The sequence below is a fragment of the Delphinapterus leucas genome, chromosome 4, assembly GCF_059928025.1.
Source record: "Delphinapterus leucas isolate spDelLeu-1000000601 "Yukka" chromosome 4, BTC_Dleu_Yukka2, whole genome shotgun sequence".
Taxonomy (NCBI): Eukaryota; Metazoa; Chordata; class Mammalia; order Artiodactyla; family Monodontidae; genus Delphinapterus; species Delphinapterus leucas.
The window spans coordinates 23,055,296-23,076,036 of NC_143132.1; the positions used below are offsets into that span (position 1 = coordinate 23,055,296).

Consider the following 20,741-nt stretch of genomic DNA (forward strand, 5'->3'; position numbering starts at 1 on the left):
TAACTCAGAAAGAATCAGACCTACAAACTATAAAACTCTTAGGAAAAAATATAAGGCAAGAGCTTCATGACACTGGATTTCGCAATGTTTTCTTCAATATGATACCAAAGGTGTAGGCAACAATAAAAAAAAGAGAGTAAAAAGGCAACATGTAGAATGGGGGAAATATTTAAAAATTGTATATCTGATAAGGGGTTAAAATCCAGAATAGATAATGAACTCCTAAAATTCAGCAACAAAAAAATATATAACCCAATTCAAAAATGAGCAAGAGGACTTAAATAGACATTTATCCAAAGCAGATGCACAAATGGCAGATAAGCACATGAAAAGATCCTCAACAGCACCCTTAGGGAACTGCAAGTCAAAGCTACAGTGAAATACCACCTCATATCTAATAGGAAGGCTACTATTAAAAAAAATAAAATACAATAGCAAGCGTTAGTGAGGATGTGGAGAAATTGGAACTTTTTGCATTATTGGTAAAATGGAAAATGGAAAACAGTATGGTGGTTCCTCAAAAAATTAAAAATACAATTGCCATGTGATCCAGCCATTTCATTTATGGGTATATACTCAAAAGGATTTTGAAAAAGGCCTCAAAGAGATATTTGCTCATCCATGTTCATGGCAGCATTATCCATAATATTTAAAAAGTGGAAGCAATACAAATGTCCATAGATTAATAAATGGATAAACAAAATCTTGTATATGCATAAAATGGAAAACTATCCAGCCTCGAAAAAGAAAAGAAAATTCTAACTACTTGTTGTAGTGTATCTACAACATGATTGAACCTTGAGGACATTATGCTAAGTGAAATAAATCGGTCACATAGAGACAAATACTCTATAATTCCACTTATTGTGCACTTAGAGTAGTCAAAAACACAGATACAGGAAGTGGGATGGTGGTTGCTAGAGGCTGGAGGGAGAGGTGAATGGGAGTTACTGTTAAATGAGTATACAGTTTCAGTTTTGCAAGATGAAAAGAGTTATGAGGATGGATGGTAGTGACTGGTGCACAACCTTCAACAACAAGGGAATACTCCTGCACTGCTGGTGGGAATGTGAATTGGTACAGCCACTATGGAGAACAGTATGGAGGTTCCTTAAAAAACTACAAATAGAACTACCATATGACCCAGCAATCCCACTACTGGGCATATACCATGAGAAAACCATAATTCAAAAAGAGTCATGTACCAAAATGTTCACTGCAGCTCTATTTACACTAGCCCAGAGATGGAAACAACCTAAGTGCCCATCATCGGATGAATGGATAAAGACGATGTGGCACATATATACAATGGAATATTACTCAGCCATAAAAAGAAGTGAAATTGAGCTATTTGTAATGAGGTGGATAGACCTAGAGTCTGTCATACAGAGTGAAGTAAGTCAGAAAGAGAAAGAAAAATACCGTATGGTAACACATATATATGGAATTTAAGAAAAAAATGTCATGAAGAACCTAGGGGTAAGAAAGGAATAAAGACACAGACCTACTGGAGAACGGACTTGAGGATATGGGGAGGGGGAAGGGTGAGCTGTGACAAAGTGAGAGAGAGGCATGGACATATATACACTACAAAACGTAAGGTAGATAGCTAGTGGGAAGCAGCCGCATAGCACAGGGATATCAGCTCTGTGCTTTGTGACCGCCTGGAGGGGTGGGGTAGGGAGGGTGGGAGGGAGGAAGATGCAAGAGGGAAGAGATATGGGAACATATGTATATGTATAACTGATTCACTTTGTTATAAAGCAGAAACTAACACACGATTGTAAAGCAATTATACCCTAATAAAAATGTTAAAAAAAAAAAGAGCTGCTGTACACCATTCCTGTTAATGTCTTTAATAATTCTTTAGAGTTAAAAAATGAGGAAAAAACCCCGATCTCATACATGTCAATAAGATTAAAAATAATATTACAGAGTTCCAGCTCTGGGTAAATTGGAGAAACTCCTCTACATTTGTCTCTATCACTCAATTTGTCTGTAACACTTAGACAACATGCATGGATAATCGGTTTGAGGATTCTGAAATGTAAATGGTAGCAGGCATTTTGCTAATTGAAAAATATCAGAACTTGAAATAGTAGGAGACAATCTATCAGAGAACAATTTTTTTTTTCTTCAGAGTCCCTGGACTGAACTGAAGGCAGTCCAAAACTCAGAAGTGGGAATCAGCATGGCCTGAGAGAGGTCCAAGAGAAGCCTTCTAGTTCAGGTTCAACAAGCAGGAAAGAGGTCTCCTGGTAGTGACAATGGCAGCAGGGATGGAGCTTGTAAGTGTCTGTCTGAGACAGGACCATCTTCCTCTTTAATCAGAAGAGTTATGGTCCCAAGATGGCAAAGCAAATATATCTACTGCTTTTATCTTTCTCTTTCCTCTGGCTCACTGACCCTGAATGAGGGCACACTGGTGGTAGAGAGGGGATAAATAAACCCCAGTTTTCTGATTATAGGACTGAAAAATGAAGTCTCAAAAATAGGTAAGTAGGTGAGAGATAAAAGACTAGGAAGAGGGCTTCCCTGGTGGCGCAGTGGTTGAGAGTCCGCCTGCCGATGCACACGGGTTCGTGCCCCGATCTGGGAAGATCCCACATGCCACGGAGTGGCTAGGCCCGTGAGCCATGGCCACTGAGCCTGTGCTTCTGGAGCCTGTACTCTGTAACAGGAGAGGCCACAACAGTGAGAGGCCCATGTACTGCCAAAAAAAAAAAAAAAAAGAAAAAAGAGTAGGAAGAGCTTGGAAAAGGAACCACATCAAGGTATTTATGAAATCTTGAGCTCAGCCCTGAGCTATCAATGTGTGGATATAATCTTAAACAGCACAAAGACGTTGAGAACTGAACTAAGAGACATCCTACCCCACAGGTCCTGGAATGGCCATTGGTTCATATGTGAGACAGATCTGAAAATTAGTGCAAAAGTTTTGAAAATGAAACTGATTTTGAATCCACAAACCACAGAAGGCTGGTCACAGTAAGTGGTCTGAATTTAAATCAATTGATCGCCTGCAAAAATAAAAATATCAACATTCTCCAAAGAACTGAAATAAAACCCAGAATCTCATAATATTCAAAATCCAGGATATAATCTAAAAAATGTTGGCCTATGTAGAACTAGGAAAATCTCATGTTAGTGTTAAATGCCAGTGACATATTGAAACATGCTTTATTATCTAAAAACTACTTTAAAGTAAATATTTTAAACATCTTCCAAAGGGTAAGGGTGAACCACCTCAGAATAAATGGAAAGACAGTTCCCATAAAGACACACAGTATATTAAGAATAAATGAATAAATATTAGAACCAAATTTATAATAACAAAGATATTCATGGGTGTGATAAATGGATATGACAGAGGGAAGAGTTTCTGAACTTGCTGAATTACCAATAAAAATTCTCCAATCTTCAAAACAGAAGGAGAAAATATTAAAGAAAGAAAGAAAAAAAAAACAGAGCTTCAGGAACCTGTGAGACAACACCAAAATGTCATCAAATCTAAGAAGGAAAGGAGAAATAAACATCATAGAAAATGTATGCATCTACATTTGTATATGTATACCTATGTATATGTATCTATAGAACTAATGTCTGAAAACTTCCCAAATTGGCAAGTTTTTGAAAACACAGATTCAAAACCAGCTGTAGCCTTGAAACCCAAACAGATAAGTCCAAAGACGTTCATGCTGCAGGCATGGCATAATCAAACTGCTAAAAACTAAAGATATACAAACACAAAAGTGTGTTATTTATAGTACAACAATAATTCAAATAACTGTGGATTTTTTATCAGAAACAAATGGAGGCCAAAAGAAGGTGAAACGATATTTTTAAAGTGTCAAAAAAGACAGATCTGTCAAAATAAACTTCTGTGTTCAGCAAAGATATCTTTCACAAATGAAGGTAAAGACATTATAGTTCTCAGATAAAAGGATGAGTAATACAATGTCTGCCAGTAAACCTGATCTGAAGCAATTGCTAAAGGGGCCTCTTCAGGCAAAAGAGAAATTCATACAAAGAGAAATTCTATCAGAGGAAACATCAGACTTCAGGGATGAAGAAAGAGCAGGAGAAATGTTAAATATCTAGGTAAATATAATAGACTATTCTCCCCTTGAGTTCTTCGAAATACAGTTAATGATTGAAATAAAAACGCTTAACATTGCCTACAAGGTTTTCAGTAAATTCGGATGTAATATAGAAGACTACTAAGACATAAAGAAGAGAGGAGTATAAGGATCTGTATGGTGCTACAATTTTTACAATCCAATTATAGTGGTAAAACATTGGCTCTAAGTTAAAGAGGCACATCATATTCACAATAGCAGGCACAATCACAAAAAACAGAAAAATGTATAGACAGAAACATAATAGATAAAATAAATTAGAACACTAAAAATATTCACAAAACCCAGGAGAAGGCAGAGAAGGGGAAATAGAAGGATAGAAAACAGAAAGAATAAACTGAAAACAAATCAAAACAAAAACTGCAGATCTAAGATAAATGTAAATGGTCTAATCTCATGAATTAAAAAGTATATACTATCAGAATGAATAAAGTAATTAACTCAACTGTACGTTCTCTATAAGGAAGCTATTTAAAATATAATAATATAGGTAGATTAAAAGTAAAAGAATGGACAAATATATATCGTTCAAACACCAATCCAAAGAAAGTTGGAGGAGCTATGTTAGTATCAAACAAAGTAGATTTCAGAGCAAATAAAATTACATGATATAAAGGGGAATACTTCATAATGATAAAAGAGCCAATTTTCCAAAGGAAGTAAAATGCCAATCTTTACATGTGCATTCATCTCACAAAAAAGCATATGAAGCAAACACTGACAGAACGGAAACAAGAATTAGATGAATTCACAATCACTCTTTGTGACTTCCAATCTAAGAAACTAGAAGAAGAACAGCACAATAAATCCGTATCAAACAGAAGGTAAAAAGGATACTACAAATAAGAACAGATATCAGTAAAATAAAAAACAGAAAACAAAAAAGGGAGAATTCAAAGAAACCAATGAAGATTCTTTCAAAGATCAATACAATTAATAAACCTCTAGCAAGACTCACCAGGATAAAAGGAGAGATAACACAGATTGCTAATATCAGGAATTGAAGGTATTTCACTACAGATACAACATACAGTAAAAGGATTTTAAAAAATGAATAATACAGACAAGCCTATGTACACAAACTCAACAATGCTGAAGAAATGGGACGTTTCCTTGAAAATCACAAGCTAGTGAAACTAATTCAAGATGAAATAGGTAACTCAAATAGTTCTTTAACTACTAAAAGAATGTAATATGTGGTTAAAATCCTTCTGAAAAAAAAATCTATAGAAGCAGATTGTTTATCCTCTGAACTTTATCAAAACGTTAAAGAAATAATACAATTTCTACACAATCTCTTTAAAAACACATGAGGAGGGAATATTTCTTGACTCATTTTATGAGGCCAGCATTATAAGGATAACTTAACCAAAGATAGTACAGGAAAAGAAAACTACACAAACCAATATCACTCATTTAGGTAAGCACAAATGTATTCAATGAAATTTTAGAAAACAAAATTCTGCAATACACATACAAAAAAATACATCACCGTCAAGTGGGGTTTATTCTGTGAATTGTAAAACTGGCATGATACTGAAAAATCAATTAATATAATTCAACTTATTAACAGTTTAAAGAAGAAAAAATATTCAATAATGTGAATTGATGCTGAAAAAGCATTTGACAAAATTCAACATCCATTCAAGATAAAAACCCTTCACAAGCCATGAATGGAAAAGACTTCTTTATCGTGATAAAAGATATCTTGCCAAAAATTTCCAGCTAACAGGCAACATTCAGGTAAAAGAATGAATACTTTTTTTCTAAAATTGGGAACAAGTAAGGAAGTCCTCACTCAACCCTCCTATTTAACATCATACTGGAAGGCAAATGCAGTCCTAAGTAAGAGATAAAAATAAAAAGCATACAATTGGAAAAGAATAAATAACTTTAATACAAGTTGCAGATGCACTATTGTTTTCATTGAAAATCCAAGAATCTACAAAAATATTCCTAGAACTAAAAAATGTATGCAGTACAGTCACAGAATATAAGAAAAATACACAAAAAAATCATATTTCAATATACATACTTGCAAGAAACAACTGAAACCAATTCTTTTTTAAAAAAACATATCAATAGTTTCAAAAATATAATGCTTAGATACTAATCAAACAAAACTCATGCATGGGATCTGAATGCTGAAAACTACAAAAAGTCAAATGAAGAAGCAAAAGAACAAAATACATTAATAAATGGAGAGACATACCTTGTTCATGCATTTGTAGAATCAACAAAAAAAGTATAAAATTTTCCAAAACTGATATTGACCCTATAGAATTCTAATGAAAATCTCAGCGGTATATTGTTTCGTAGACAGACATGTTCTAAAGTTTAAATGGAATGCAAAGAAACTAGATTTTGCAAAACGTTTTTGTAGAAGAAGAGAAAAGTCATGCAAATCGTACTACTTGATTTTAAGGTATATGTAAACTTATGGTAATTAGGGCAGTATGATAATGGTACAGGGATAGACACATAGATTAGTGGAATGGAAGAGTCCAGAAATAGATGCCTATAATCCAACTATGTTTTAACAGTTTTATTTTACAAAGTGCAAAGGCAATTCAATGGAGACAGGATAGTCTTCTAACAATGGCTTTTCAACAATTGGATATCTATATGCAAATAGGTGAATTGAAGCACAGAACTCACTTCTTATATAAAAATGAGCCCCAATCATATATTAACACATATATGTGGAATCTAGAAAAACAGTACAGATGAACTAATTTTCAGGGCAGGAATACAGACACAGAGAACGGACATGTGGACACAGGGAGGGGGGAACGGGGGGATGAAGTGGGAGACTGGGATTGACATATATACGCTGCCAAGTGTACAACAGATAGCTACTGGGAACCTGCTACATAGCAGAGGGAGCTCAGTTCAGTGCTCTGTGGTGACCTAGATGGGTGGGATGGGTGGGGGAGAGAGGTGCCAGAGGGAGGGGATATATGCATACATATAGCTGATTCAGTTTGTTGTACAGCAGAAACTAACACAACATTGTAAAGCAACTATACCCCAATTAAAAAATAATAATAATGTGTGAGACAAGAGTCCTGCTAAGTTTTCTACAAAGTGGCCCATTATATGCATGTGAGGAAGATAAGAAACTACCACTCTGGAAAACAAAAAAAGCCAAAAGGCTGATCTTAATTATTGAACTGCCCCGTATTGGTCTAAAGTATTTTAGAGTGGATTGTGGAGGCAACATTTAGGGGGATTCTCAGCCTCACTGGCTGACTGTGCTTTATTAAAATCATTGAAGCATAAAAAAATGAACCCCAAATGGATCAAAGACCTAAATTTAAAACATAAAAGTATACAAAGTTTAGAAGAAACTTGAGAAAAAAGTCATTATAAATTGGGGTTAGGTGTAGACGTCTTAGACATGATACCAAAAGAATGTTCCATAAAAGAAGATTAATAATTGGACTTCAAAATTAAATTTTTTCTTGCTTTCTGAATGACACTAAGAGAATGAAAAGATAAGCTACAGTGTAGGGAAAAAGAACCTACAAATCACAAATCTGAGCAAGGAATTGTATTCAAATATATAAAATAATCTAAGTTCAACAGTAAGAAAATGTGCAAAAGATGAACAGAAACATCACTAAAGAGGCTGTTTGGAAGGCAAAAATGAATTTATAGAATTTATAAAGGACTCTTGAACTATAACAGTGAAAAAATCCAATTAGAACATAGGAAGGATATGAAGAGACATTTCACTCAAGAGGATATACAAATGAGAAATAAGCACATGAAAAGATGCAGGAAACATGCAAAGAAGCAGGAAACATGAGACATGATGAGGGAGGAAAAAATAGTCAACCAAAACTGACCCAGAAATGACATAGATGATAGAATTAGACAAAAATGTCAAATTATTATAACTGCATTCCATATGTTCAAGAATCTACAGAAAAATTGATCATGTCAGAGACTTAGAAGATAATTAAAAAATAAATTTGTACATATTAAAACTAGTGTCTGAAATCAAACGTACATGAGATAGGACTAACAGTAGATTAAACACTGCAGAAGAAAAGATTAATGAACTTGAACATATAGCAATAGAAACTATCCCAAAAGTAATACAGAAAGAAAAAAATAAAAACTAAAAAAAAACCCCAAAAACAAAAAACAGAACATCTGGGAACTGTGGAATAAGTTCAAGTGGCCTCAAATATGTGAAATTGGAGTCTCACAGGAGTGTGGGACAAAAAAACAATATATGAAGAACTAATGACCAAAACATTTCCAAATTTGGTAAAAAGTATAACTCAAGTTTGTCAAGAAAACCCAAGTACAAGAATGAAGAAAATTACACCTAGGTATATTGTATCCAAATTGCTTAAAACAAGTTATAAAGAACATTCAAGAATCTGCAAGGACTAAGTGGGTGGTACACTTTATGTACAGAGCACAAAATAAGAATGAGAACAAACTTTTCATCTGAAATCACTCAGGTCAAAAATAATGGCTCAGAATTTTTAATTTACTGAAATTTAAAATATTGTTAATTTAGAATTCTATAGCCAGCAAACATTCATTTCAAATATGAAGGTGAAATAAACATTTTCTTAGACATTCAGTAGGTGAAGTTAATCATCCCCAGCAGACCTTCACTGTAAGAAATGCTAAAAGAAGTCATTCAGGCATTTGGGAACTGACACCAGTTGGAAATCTTGATACACGTAAATAAAGCACTGTGGAAATGGTAAATATGTAGATAGATGTAAAAGCCTTGTTTTATTTATTAATTAAACCATGTTAAGAGCTAAATGATGATTTAAAGCAGAAAACAACAACAGCAACAACAAGAAACATATAGTATGAAGATATGGTAGGAAGAATAATGCCCCCTCCTCTGCAAAGATGTCAGTGCCCTAAGCTTAGCCATCTATGAATACATTAAGTTACAGGGCAAAGGGACTTTGCAGATATAATTAAGATCCTAGACATTGAAATGGAAGAGTATCCTGTATTATTCAATCAATGAGCCCTAAAAAAAAGAGAACTCCAGCTGGAAGAGGAAGTCAGGAGATGCAGCAGAAGGGAAGTCAGAAATATTCCAGGTCTGAGAAGGCTTTAAGGCACTGTTTTTGGCACTGGAGGAAGAACCCAGGGGGAGGCCTCTGAAAGCTAAGCACAGCCCCTCCAGGTGATAGACAGCAAGGAAAGAGAACCTCCATCCCACAGTGGAAAGAGGGTGAATTTTGCTGACAACCTAAATGATATTTAGAAGAGCTTCTTCCCAAGAGCCTGCAGCAAGGAACACAATCCTTCCACCACCTTGATTTTATAAAAATTGCAAAACTAATTATAGTATTATTATATTTTTTAATACCCTGAGCAGATCCCAGCTGAGCCTACTTGGATTTCTGACTTACAGAAACTGGAAAATAATAAAGTTGCATTGCTTCAAGCAACTGAATCTGTAGTAATTTGTTACCAAGAAATTTAAAAACTAATGATTTGATATAAAAAAATCGAATGACAACAGCACAAGGGCTAGAAAAGGGTATTATTATTCAATATGTGAAATAGTATCATATCACTTGAAAAATGACTGTGAAAATCAACTGCTAAAATAACAGAACAATAAACTATAATTAATGAGCCAAAATAGAAAATTAATGATGGATTAAAAATACTCTGAAATCTAAATAAGGCAGAAATAGAAGAAAAAGGGAACAAAAAACAGATAAGAAAAATAGAAGAATAGCAAGACTTAAATCCAACTAAATCAATAAGATATTTAATATAAATTGTGTAAACATTCCAATACAAAGGCAGGGACTGTTAGAATTAATACAAAAAAAGAAATAGACCCAACTACATACTGTCCTTGAGAAACAATTAGGTTAAGGTTAAGATTAAAAGGAAGGAAAAATATATGCCATGGAAATGCTAATTAAAAGAAAGGTGGTTAGTTTTACTGATGTCAAAGTAGGTTTCAGAGCAAAGACTATTACCAAGGATAAACAGGATCACTTCTTATTAAAAAAGAAGTCAAGAGGATATAATTCTAAACTTCTATGCATATAACAGAGCTTCCAAACTCATGAAGCAGAAACTGCTATAATTACAAGGAAAAATAGACAAATCTATATACTTTCATTAGAGAGTAAACAGCCCCCTCTTAATAACTTATTGAGCAAGTAGACAAGAAGTTAAAAAAGGATAGAAAAGACTAGATCAACATTATCAATTGACCCTAACTACTGATGGTTACCAAAACTCCAACCAAGCCAGCAGATTACACTTTCCGTTCTACTGTACAGCAAATACATTTGAAAAGATCTAAATCCAAAAAGTGTCTTTTCGATAACATTAGAACCAAATTAGAAATTATGACAGAATAGTATTTGAAAAATCCCCATGTATAATATTTGGAAACTAAATAACACAATTCTAAATAACCTATAGGACAAATAATAAAAGGGAAATTACAAATGTTTTGAACTGAATGGCAAAGTGTACACAACATGTTGAAAGTTGTGGAAGGAAATTAAAGGTGTACATACAGCGGATTCTTGAGCATCAAATGTATTCATTAGAAGAGAAGAAAGGATTCAAATCAGTGCCTTGAGGTTTAAATTTTAAAAAAAAACATAAGAAGATCAAGTTAAATCACAGATAAGATAAAACAATAAAGATCAGACTGGAAATTGATAAAATATAAACAAGTAAGATTTAAAAAAAAACTAAATCTGTTTCTTTGAGAGACCAATATAACTGATAAAACTCTGGCCATACTGATCAGAAAATAGGGAATAAAGGACAGTGAGAGTGTGGCCGACCAAAAGAGCAAGAGAACCATTCAAGACTTTTGTTTTTCAAAATGGGCTGCACTAAAGGGTAACTAAAGTTACTAAAGTTACTCTTGACTTTATTATTTATTTGCATCATATCCTATGATTTTTGTAAAAGTATAAGTATCCAGAGCATGTCTCTCCAAAGTAATTTAGACATTAATTGTACTGAAGGTCAATCATTTCCACAATGTCAGGTGGTAGGTTGGTAGTAACTTTTAGTTACTGTTTGATTCCATGGAATTTTAAAAATTTTCATTATTACAGTATCTCCTGGCCCTCTACAGATTTCTTGAAGTTTTGTTGTTGTTGTTGTTGTTACTGTTGTTCAGATAGTGTTGTTATTATTTTACATATGATAGGATTCACTTCTGTATTTATTGACCAAATGTTAGAGAAAAAATATAAAAGAACAATTCCTACATGACCAAGAGGTGCCATTCAGAAGATAGGTGAGTTCAGAGTATGGTTCTGATTCAAACAATGAGAAAATTCTGCCTTCTCTTTTAATTGGGGATTAAAAGTAATATGTTGTAAAATAAATACACACTTCTCTATAGGCTTTCAAATATGACATTGTCCCACTTTAAGTGTACTCAGGAAATTCTGGGCAGAAGAGAAATAAAGATAGAAGAAAAGGTAAGAAGCTATATTAACTATTCACACCAATTAATTATTGGTGCAGAGGAGGAGACAAAGACGTGCCTAGATCTTTGTAGGTTATCTATCAATCTACCTAATTTTCTATTATCTGAAAATTCTAAAATAATGATTGAATAAGTATTAAGGAGAAAAAAATATATTTTTTCTTTCCTTGTATTCCCAGATTGCTAATCTTTGAAATTAAGTGGGATAATTAGGAAGAAAAATGTTTTATCAAATTAGAAAATATTCTGGTTTTGATAAACGCTTACTTTTTGACCTTTCAGTGAATTATATATTATATAATATTGTTATAAATTACCAATCCTCTCATAACTTGCAGTCATTAAACTGACTTAAAATATCTCTCTGCATGTTTGAGTCAATTATCTTACTGATATACAAGAGGTTGGTTTACTGTCTTTTATGTTTGTATATATGTTTTACATTATATAACATTGCATAAAAGTTAAAGAGAAAATGTCTGACTTCATTTTTAATAAAAAGAAAAGTATCTTCTCCTAATTTTCTTAACTTTAAGAACTGGCTAGAAATAGGTAGGAATATAAAATACACTGCCTGAGGGAATAGAGGTATACATTCAGATACCTACTTGCACAAATATCTCTGGCCATTGTCATCAACTGTTGATTTTAATGTTCGAAGGAAAACTAAAGACACAACTGCTTTAAAATTATACTTCTAGGTGTTTTTCATCTATTCTCAATTGTCCCTGCTTCCATTATCCCAAGTCTGAGCCAGCAGTTAGTGGATCATTCTTCACAAATTTACAAAAGATTCAGAAAATAATGAATCATTATACTTTAAAATAACATTTTACAAAAATAACACTCTAGGGCTTCCCTGGTGGCGCAGTGGTTGAGAGTCCGCCTGCCGATGCAGGGGACGCGGGTTCATGTCCTGGTCCGGGAGGATCTCACATGCCGCGGAGCGGCTGGGCCCATAAGCCATGGCCACTGAGCCTGTGCGTCTGGAGCCTGTGCTCAGCAACAGGAGGGGCCACAGCAGTGAAAGGCCCGCGTACCGCAAAAACAAAACAAAACAAAACAAACACACTCTATTGGCTGTATTTTTTAATTTAAAAGTTATTTCCAGGTCTTTTCATCATTTTTTGAGTAGTTTGGGAGAGCATTTTATTTAACTAAGGGCTAGGAATCTGACGGAGAATGGGCATGGGTTAAAGCAAGAGAAGTAATTTTGATCTTCTTTTTAAAAATTTACCCATGATTTGTGTATAAGTGTGTGTGTGTGTGTGTGTGTGTGTGTGTAGTCAATTATCTAGTAAAAAGAGTTCAGAAATGTATAGAAAAGATGGCCAGCAAATTCAGCAAGTTAATAAAAATGTAATAAGGTATAATAATAAAATCAAGGTAGCCACTGGGAAGTTAATGAAAAGAAAGGTTTTAGGCATTTGGAAAACTTACCTAAGATCCAGTAAAGAGCAGGTATGAACACATATAAATATGTTGAAAAATATTGGGAAAATACCAGTAGTATATCAATGTTTGGTAGATGAGTGAAGTCAGTGATTAAAACAGAATACTGAAGTCATGGGGCAAGACTTCTCTCAAATTATCAACCAGACCTACCTGTAAATTAACCCACATTTTCACCCATTTTTGATTCATTTCCTCCAGGCTCAGCATAAAATATATCCTCTTTATGTTCAAGGTATATCTTCCTTACAAACGTCCTAACACTCCAGTCACTTCCTCTGGTCCTCATTAAACGTTTTTCTGTTTGTTTGTTTTGCGGTACGTGGGCCTCTCACTGCTGTGACCTCTCCCGTTGCGGAGCACAGGCTCCAGATGCGCAGGCTCAGCGGCCACGGCTCACGGGCCCAGCCACTCCGCGGCATGTGGGATCTTCCCGGACCGGGGCACGAACCCATGTCCCCTGCATCGGCAGGTGGACTCTCTACCGCTGCGCCACCAGGGAAGCCCCTCATTCAACTTTTTAATGTTTCCCATTTAATAGCTGGTTCCAACAAGCTGAGGTAATAGGTGCTGTACCTTCAATACTTTTCTTATTCAGTTAATGTACATGCACATTTATTCTTTAAGTCATTGCAGTCTGAATGTTACCCATCCATGCAAATGGTATTGTTCACCATACTGTCTCTTGTAAACTCATAATTGCCAAATTCACCAGATATATTTCAGTTCACTACTTATTGATCACTTCTGCTTGCATTTACTACTTTGGAAGCCTAGAACCCACATTAGAAGTATTGAAATTAAGCCTTTATTGCTCTTGCCTCTGTGACACACTTGTAAACACAACGGCTTTGTTTCAAACACTATCTGATTATATACCTTCCTCTTCATTTCTTTGTCTTTCAGCACAGACCCTACTTGTCTCTGACTTGAACTCATTTCTTCTCCCTGCCTCCATCCTTCTCTCTCTCGGGTACCCTGCTCCTAAATGGCAGCTCATCTTTGTCTCTTAGAAGAAAGTCCATAGCCCCGCATTATCTGGCCCCTCCTGCTTTGCAGCTACATCTCCTCCTAATCCCCAAACAAACTGGCTAACATCACCATCACTCCCTCCCTAAAACTTTCATATTCCTGTAACAGTTAAGGTATTAGATCTTTTCTCACATCCTACACTCTCTTTGCTTTTGCAGATGCTATTTTATCTGTCTACAATACATTTCCCCTCTTTGTTCTACAAAATAATACTTTTTCATCAATAGATTTATCCCAAATACCAAGTCTCTTCTTGTGCTACATTAGGTTCCCCTTCTTATTATAAAACAAGCTGTTTTATAAGAAGGTTCCCCTTCTTATTATAAAAAATGCTCTTACTATATACTTTTGTATTCAGCAGCACCATAAACAATCAGGGACTTTAGGAAAGTTGATTATTTTAAGTTTTTGAGATAAAACTGTAAGTGCCTTGAGGGATACAATGCTCTATTAGATCTGTTAGTATTCTGAGCCTAACAAAGTATGAAAAATATAGCCAGCGCTTCTCATTTACCTGCTGAATAAATATATAAGTGCAATACAAAATAACATCAAAACTATAGTCAAAAATATTCATTCAGTTGAATTCCCAATATATTGATAAGGTAATTAAAAAATTTGTAAGAAATTATCACCGTCAGGGGAAAGTGGGATTATAAGATGTCTGAGGCATACTCAGGGAAGTAATTTCAAACGTATTCCTAGGTCAGACAGCATTTAAATTCCTTAAGAAAAAGCCACTGGCACTGAATTTGTCTTCTTTTCTGTGATAACAAATAACTCTAAACTCTCAGGGCTTAAAAATGTGTTTTACTTCTTATTTACGTTATGTGTTTGCACCTGCAGATCAGCTGTGACTCTGCTCCACGTGTCTTCTCCATGATGCCCAAGGTAAAGGAGAAGTCTCTGTTAGGGTCATGCTAGTTTCATGGCAGAAGGAAAGTACAAGAGAAGTAATATGTGATTCTTCTTGAAGCTTAATTTCAGCCATAGTGTATATCATGCTTGCTTATATGCCAATGGCCAGGGCAAGTCATATCATCAATTGGGTGGAGTTGCATAATCCTTCCACTGGAAGCACCACACCTCACACGGCAATGAGCAGTGGTGTATAACCTCTTAAAGGGAGGGGGAATAAAGATTTATGAAAAACTATACACAGGCATTGAGAAATATCGTAATAAATTCATAGAGGGAGTTAAGGGAAAAAAAAGATCCTTAATATTTGGTATGGCTGGTACTATAAACTAGCAAGGATACCTTTTAACTAATTGTTGAAAAAATAGACTATGCATTGGAAGAAAGGAAATGTGAGGGAAAAGTTGCAAAGAGCAAACAATGGAAAAAAGAAGAGCTTCTTCCAGAGCCAGGACTTGGCAAGAAAGCAGTGAATGTGAAGAAACAGTTGACTGGAGTATTTGGTTGGGACTTCAATATACTTAGAGATGAAAGGAGTTGAAAAAGGTCCATGATAAAGTCCAAATTAGCAAGAATAAAGATTAGTAGCAAATAAGAGAGAGGTATGCGTTATAAACTGGGGAGAAAAGCATGTAATAAGTCAAATATTGTAACTGAAGAAAAATAAGATAATGTGGATAAAGTTGGTGCTTTTATTTTATTATTAATTTTTGCAACCTCAAAGTTTTCATTGAACGTCTGCAAGAGGTTTTGTAGGAGGTAAATAATAAAGGATACTTTTACAGAGGGCTCAAGATTTAAAAGGAGTAGGTAAGCAGGGCAAGAGTCAATAAGACTGGAGAGAATGATTTGTCTGACTGAAGTAAAGGCAAAATGTGAGAGAAAAGCACAGCTGTCTAGTGGCATTAGTCAATGCATTCCCTTGACAGGGTCCAACTGCATCATCCAGAAAGGGGAAGAAATCGATGGTTGATTTTGTGAACACTGTTACTTTGAAGAAATTCGTTCCAGGAATTCTAAGATATGGGAGTTCGTGACCATAACAGGGAAATGTGACTAATAAGAAGAAGTGGAGATAAAGCAGTGTTCTAGTAAAGAAGGTCAGATTAGGACATATAATTGATTCTGTTAGAGGAAAAGTGGGAGTGGAAGGAGGATGGTTTGTTTTGGAGGCCAGTGTGATGCAGTCACAGCAGGATATTACATACTTGATTGATGTGAGTTGCACAAAGAACACATTCCAGTGTTTATCTCCTTATGAACCCCAAAATAATAAGTATAGACATAGAAATAAATATTCCAGATTGAATGCAGATCATGATAGACTTGAAGATTCAAACTTTGTTAATTGAACCCACTCATACCCAAATAATCCTTCAAGAAAAATGTAATCACATTTAAACACTCACAGATAATCTAGTGTGGAGATAGATTAGAACATGTTATAACTATATTAAAGTAGAAATTACAATAGCAGAATGGATAATAAAGGCTTAATATGCTACACCTGCCAGATGACGTTTCCTTTTTCACATCAGACTCAAATTAATGTTTTAGTGTAAAAATATATGCATAATTTTACATATACATACATATATAACATACAGCATAGTACATATTTATATACTGCTTCCTATAAACTTAGTCCTTTTGTAAAAACTTTATATTATTAACTAATATTATAACCCACATTTTCATAAGAGCATACTGAGCACAAGGTCTTGCCCGTGACAAAATACACGTATATTTCCTACCTTAGATTCTTTCGGAAACAAAGGACAGTAGATGGTTAAGTCAATACTGAAGAAACTAAATAGCCACTGTAAGCTACCTTTGTTTATTGTACATAATAAAGAGGGAAAGATATTAGAAATACTTATAGATATAAAAATAGATACATAGATACAGTTACAAACATAGTACTCATCTCCATATTTAAACCTATTCTTCATGCACTGAAATCTTCCGCTTGGGTTGAAGGCCAAAACTTCCATCGACGATAGCACTCGATAAATACCAGATTCTGCACACCAAAAAAGGGCTCTCAAAGTCTTCTCTCAGAAGGCCTGGCACTTTGGACTCACCCATGAGCATGTGCAGTTTCTACCCACCTGCCTAATAACCATCTGGTCTATTCCATTATGTTATCCATACATCTCAATTAATTATAGACTTAGAGAAGGAGAGAAAAAATTCTCAGTGAATTAATTCTCTTTACCTTTCAGCATGAATTTTGTGGTTAAAATACCTTCACTCCAGGAAAGGAAAAAACAAATAACTCTTTTAGCTCTATATGCTATTCCTGGTGTTGATCTCCAGTCTCTTCAAGAAACTGGAGAGATAGGTCATGGTGGGAGGTGCATAGGATATGGAAGAAGATACTGATTTATGTTTCCCCTTCCCAGCCTTAAGTGATAGAAAACTCATTGCTAACTCTTTAAATTCATATTTTGTCTATTCCAGAAAGAACAAATTACATTCTGCTTCTAGAACCCTGTGATTATGGTTATTTCTAATTTATTTTAAAACAGAAGAAAAAAGTCAAAGTGCATTTGTGTGGTGTTACTACTAGTATTTCCACATGGCTGAAGCACGGGCTACCTATGAGCGGATGGTTAGAGAAGGTAGCTGATGATCATAAAAAACTTCCCATACCATGAAGAGTGGTTTTTATTTTGTCTTGAAGGTAATGGGAAACACTGACAATTTTAAGTGTTGAAAGGTTGATAGGACAGAAAGTTGGAATTGTGAAATTGAGAGTAGAGAAAACAAACAACTTACAGCCACACAAGAAAAATACAAAAGAATTGGAAAGGGCATCACTCATGGAAAGCATGGTAGGGAAAATAGAGTATATTTGATAGATGTTAAAGAAATACAGTGCACATCTTGGTGACACATTGGATTACCAAAATGGAGATAACTAGGATAACATTAATCTATCTTCTGCCTCACAGAATGTCATGTTAACCCAGGCATGCAACAGAGTAAAGAAGCCAAATTTGGAGGAAGAGATGTAATCTTGATGTCATAAACTTAGCTACTAATATTAATAATAATTAATATTTCAAAGGGTAACTATGTATTCAATTATTTAATTTGGTAAAACTTGCAAATACTGTTAATTAGTTGAAGCAAGTAATTAATGTAATTTAAAAGTAAAATCTAGTATCATACTTTACTGTATTTCATTTGACATACTTTCAACAACTACAAAGCCAGAAAAAGGCAACTACTCCCTTATAGGCTCTTTGTAAAGGAGGATGACAATGTTAAATAAGTCCTCCTGCCCTTGAGGCTGTAATACAATGTAACAGATGCTACCCTAGAGCTGAGGAGATTTCCTCTAGGTATAGAAGAGGTTCATTAGGGAAGTCTTGAGTGCTGAGTTTACATGGTTGCCCTTTTAATAAACATATTGCTAAATGCAACACAAAGATACATACTAATTATTATCTGCTTACCATTAACAATAACGATGATATCACGGAAGTCAATTTCTCCCCTAGCCTCCACTCTTCCTTCACACCTGTATATACCTTCATCACTTTTATTGATGTTGAGAATCTGCAAATTATTGTTGGCTAAGATAGCAAACCGATCTGTAAGGTAAGCAAAGGGGAGGAAATGATATCAGTAATTGAAGGTAGAGTCCAACATGCTTTAAATTGCTAAGTGTTAAAATATGGAACTTGTCTGACACTATCAAACTTTTCATCAACAAACAAATTCAAATTTGAAAGTAAAATATAATTTCATGACTTCAACTTTTCCACTCTACACTGCCTGGTTACACATTTTTTTTTTTAAAAATACATTCAAGGCCTTCCCTGGTGGCGCAGTGGTTGAGAGTCCGCCTGCTGATGCAGGGGACGCGGGTTTGCGCCCCGGGCTGGGAGGATCCCACATGCCGCGGAGCGACTAGGCCCGTGAGCCATGGCCGCTGAGCCTATGCGTCCGGAGCCTGTGCTCCACAACGGGAGAGGCCACAACAGTGAGAGGCCCGCGTACCGCAAAAAAAAAAAAAAAAAAAAATACATTCAAGACTCTATTTCCACATAAAATGGTTAGGCTATTATTTCCCCCTTGGTACTTTGAATGCAGAAATAATACACAAAAGAACAAAGCCGAGAGATCAGATATAGCAGACACAAAGACGTTTTGACTGTAAATATGTAGCAACCTGGGTAAGGAAAAGGGTTAGAAAATTGATTGAATATCCTTCCTCACACAATAATTAAACTAATAATTGCACATACCCTGAGAAGGCAGCTAAAATATATAATAATATTCAAGTCATGTAGAGGGCATATGAAATGGTCATAACTCAGATTTATTTGAAAGATTTTTTTTCTAAATGCAAGATAATCCATTTTAGGAAGGAACAGATTAGACTTCATTAATTTTACATTGATTCCATTTTATGTGTGAGTATATGCACATGCATAAATACAAAACTAAGCTGTTATAGGGCATGCATTAGCTGATTATAGGGCATGCATTAGCCATAACCTGGCTAGCCTAAGTAGCATCTCAGCCTGACAGTATTTTCCATAATGCCTGGCTCAGTTTTTAATCATCACAATTTTGTTGCAGTCTTTGCAGTCTTAACACCTTTCCCCTTCCTATCAAGTAAAGAATGTTCTCATATCCAGTTCTGTTTTGAAACATGTTAAAAATGTAATATCCTAAATTTCATTAATCAATTCATCCATAGATATCATCGAACATCATCTGTTTGCTAGGTACTGTATTTGGATACATTGATGAATAAGAGAAAACATCCTTGACCCCTTTGGGACTTTTGGTAAGGTAGAAATGTCATTAATTTAAGGTACCCACCTCTGGATATCTACTGTTAAAGCTACTTTTGGGGACTGTTCCAGTATTTATTGCTCTTCCCCTATCTGCTGGCTTAATAGAGGTATTAGGGCAAACACAGAAGCCACATGAGAAAATGGTCCAGCCTCCCTCAACCTGGATCACTGAAAGGATGGAAGGGTAGAATCCTGCCTCTCCCCCTGCTGCCAATTGGACTTTGCATGAGTGAGAAATAAATTGCTATGACATTAAGCCATTCGTATTTGGGGTTCATTTTTCACAGCAATTCCTTAAGTCAAAGTAGAAGTTTGGGTTTTAAATACAAATAAGGAAGTTATCAGACTATAGAAGGTCATTAAAATAGGTGAGCATGTGGTTATTGATTGCCTAAGAGACAGTTAATAAGGAATGGAAATGTGTAGATTCTGAGGCTACCTCAGAAAGAAAATACCAGTTACAAGGCTACAGATACATAATTTTCAGCCCAGGAAGTATAAACTTTCCCAAAATATTTATTTCACCTTTTGAGTGACGCTAAGAAGAGATACAAAAATGTTTATGCAGATGCTTTCCCCTGGTAAATTTTCTCACCAAAGAAGAGACTGGAGAGAAAGAAAGGCAATCTGCAAGAAATATAACTTAAGTCCCGGAATAACTCAGAACTCTTAAAAATGCATGATATTTCAAAGTAAATGTAAAAAAACTATTCAAGTGTGTTGCTGGAAATTAGAATGAGCAGCAATTACAGTTGACCCTTGAACAACACAGGTTTGAACTGTGCAGATCCACTTACATGGGAATCTTTTTCAATAGTAAATACAGTACTACACAATCCGAAGTTGACTGAATCTGAGGATGCAGAACTGAACCACAGATATGAAGGAACCTCGGATAAGGAGGACCAA

The 20,741-nt window shown here is 35.0% G+C and overlaps 1 protein-coding gene across 1 annotated transcript in view; it reads right to left on the reverse strand.

Moving 5' to 3' along the window:
- The window catches only part of NCAM2 (neural cell adhesion molecule 2), a 177,888-nt gene that overhangs the window by 146,375 nt on the left and 10,772 nt on the right, over positions 1–20,741 (reverse strand). Inside the window, exon 4 of the mRNA XM_022574728.3 lies at positions 18,480–18,617. Within this exon, the coding sequence (XP_022430436.2) occupies positions 18,480–18,617 (138 nt within the window). The remainder of the gene's footprint in view (positions 1–18,479; positions 18,618–20,741) is intronic.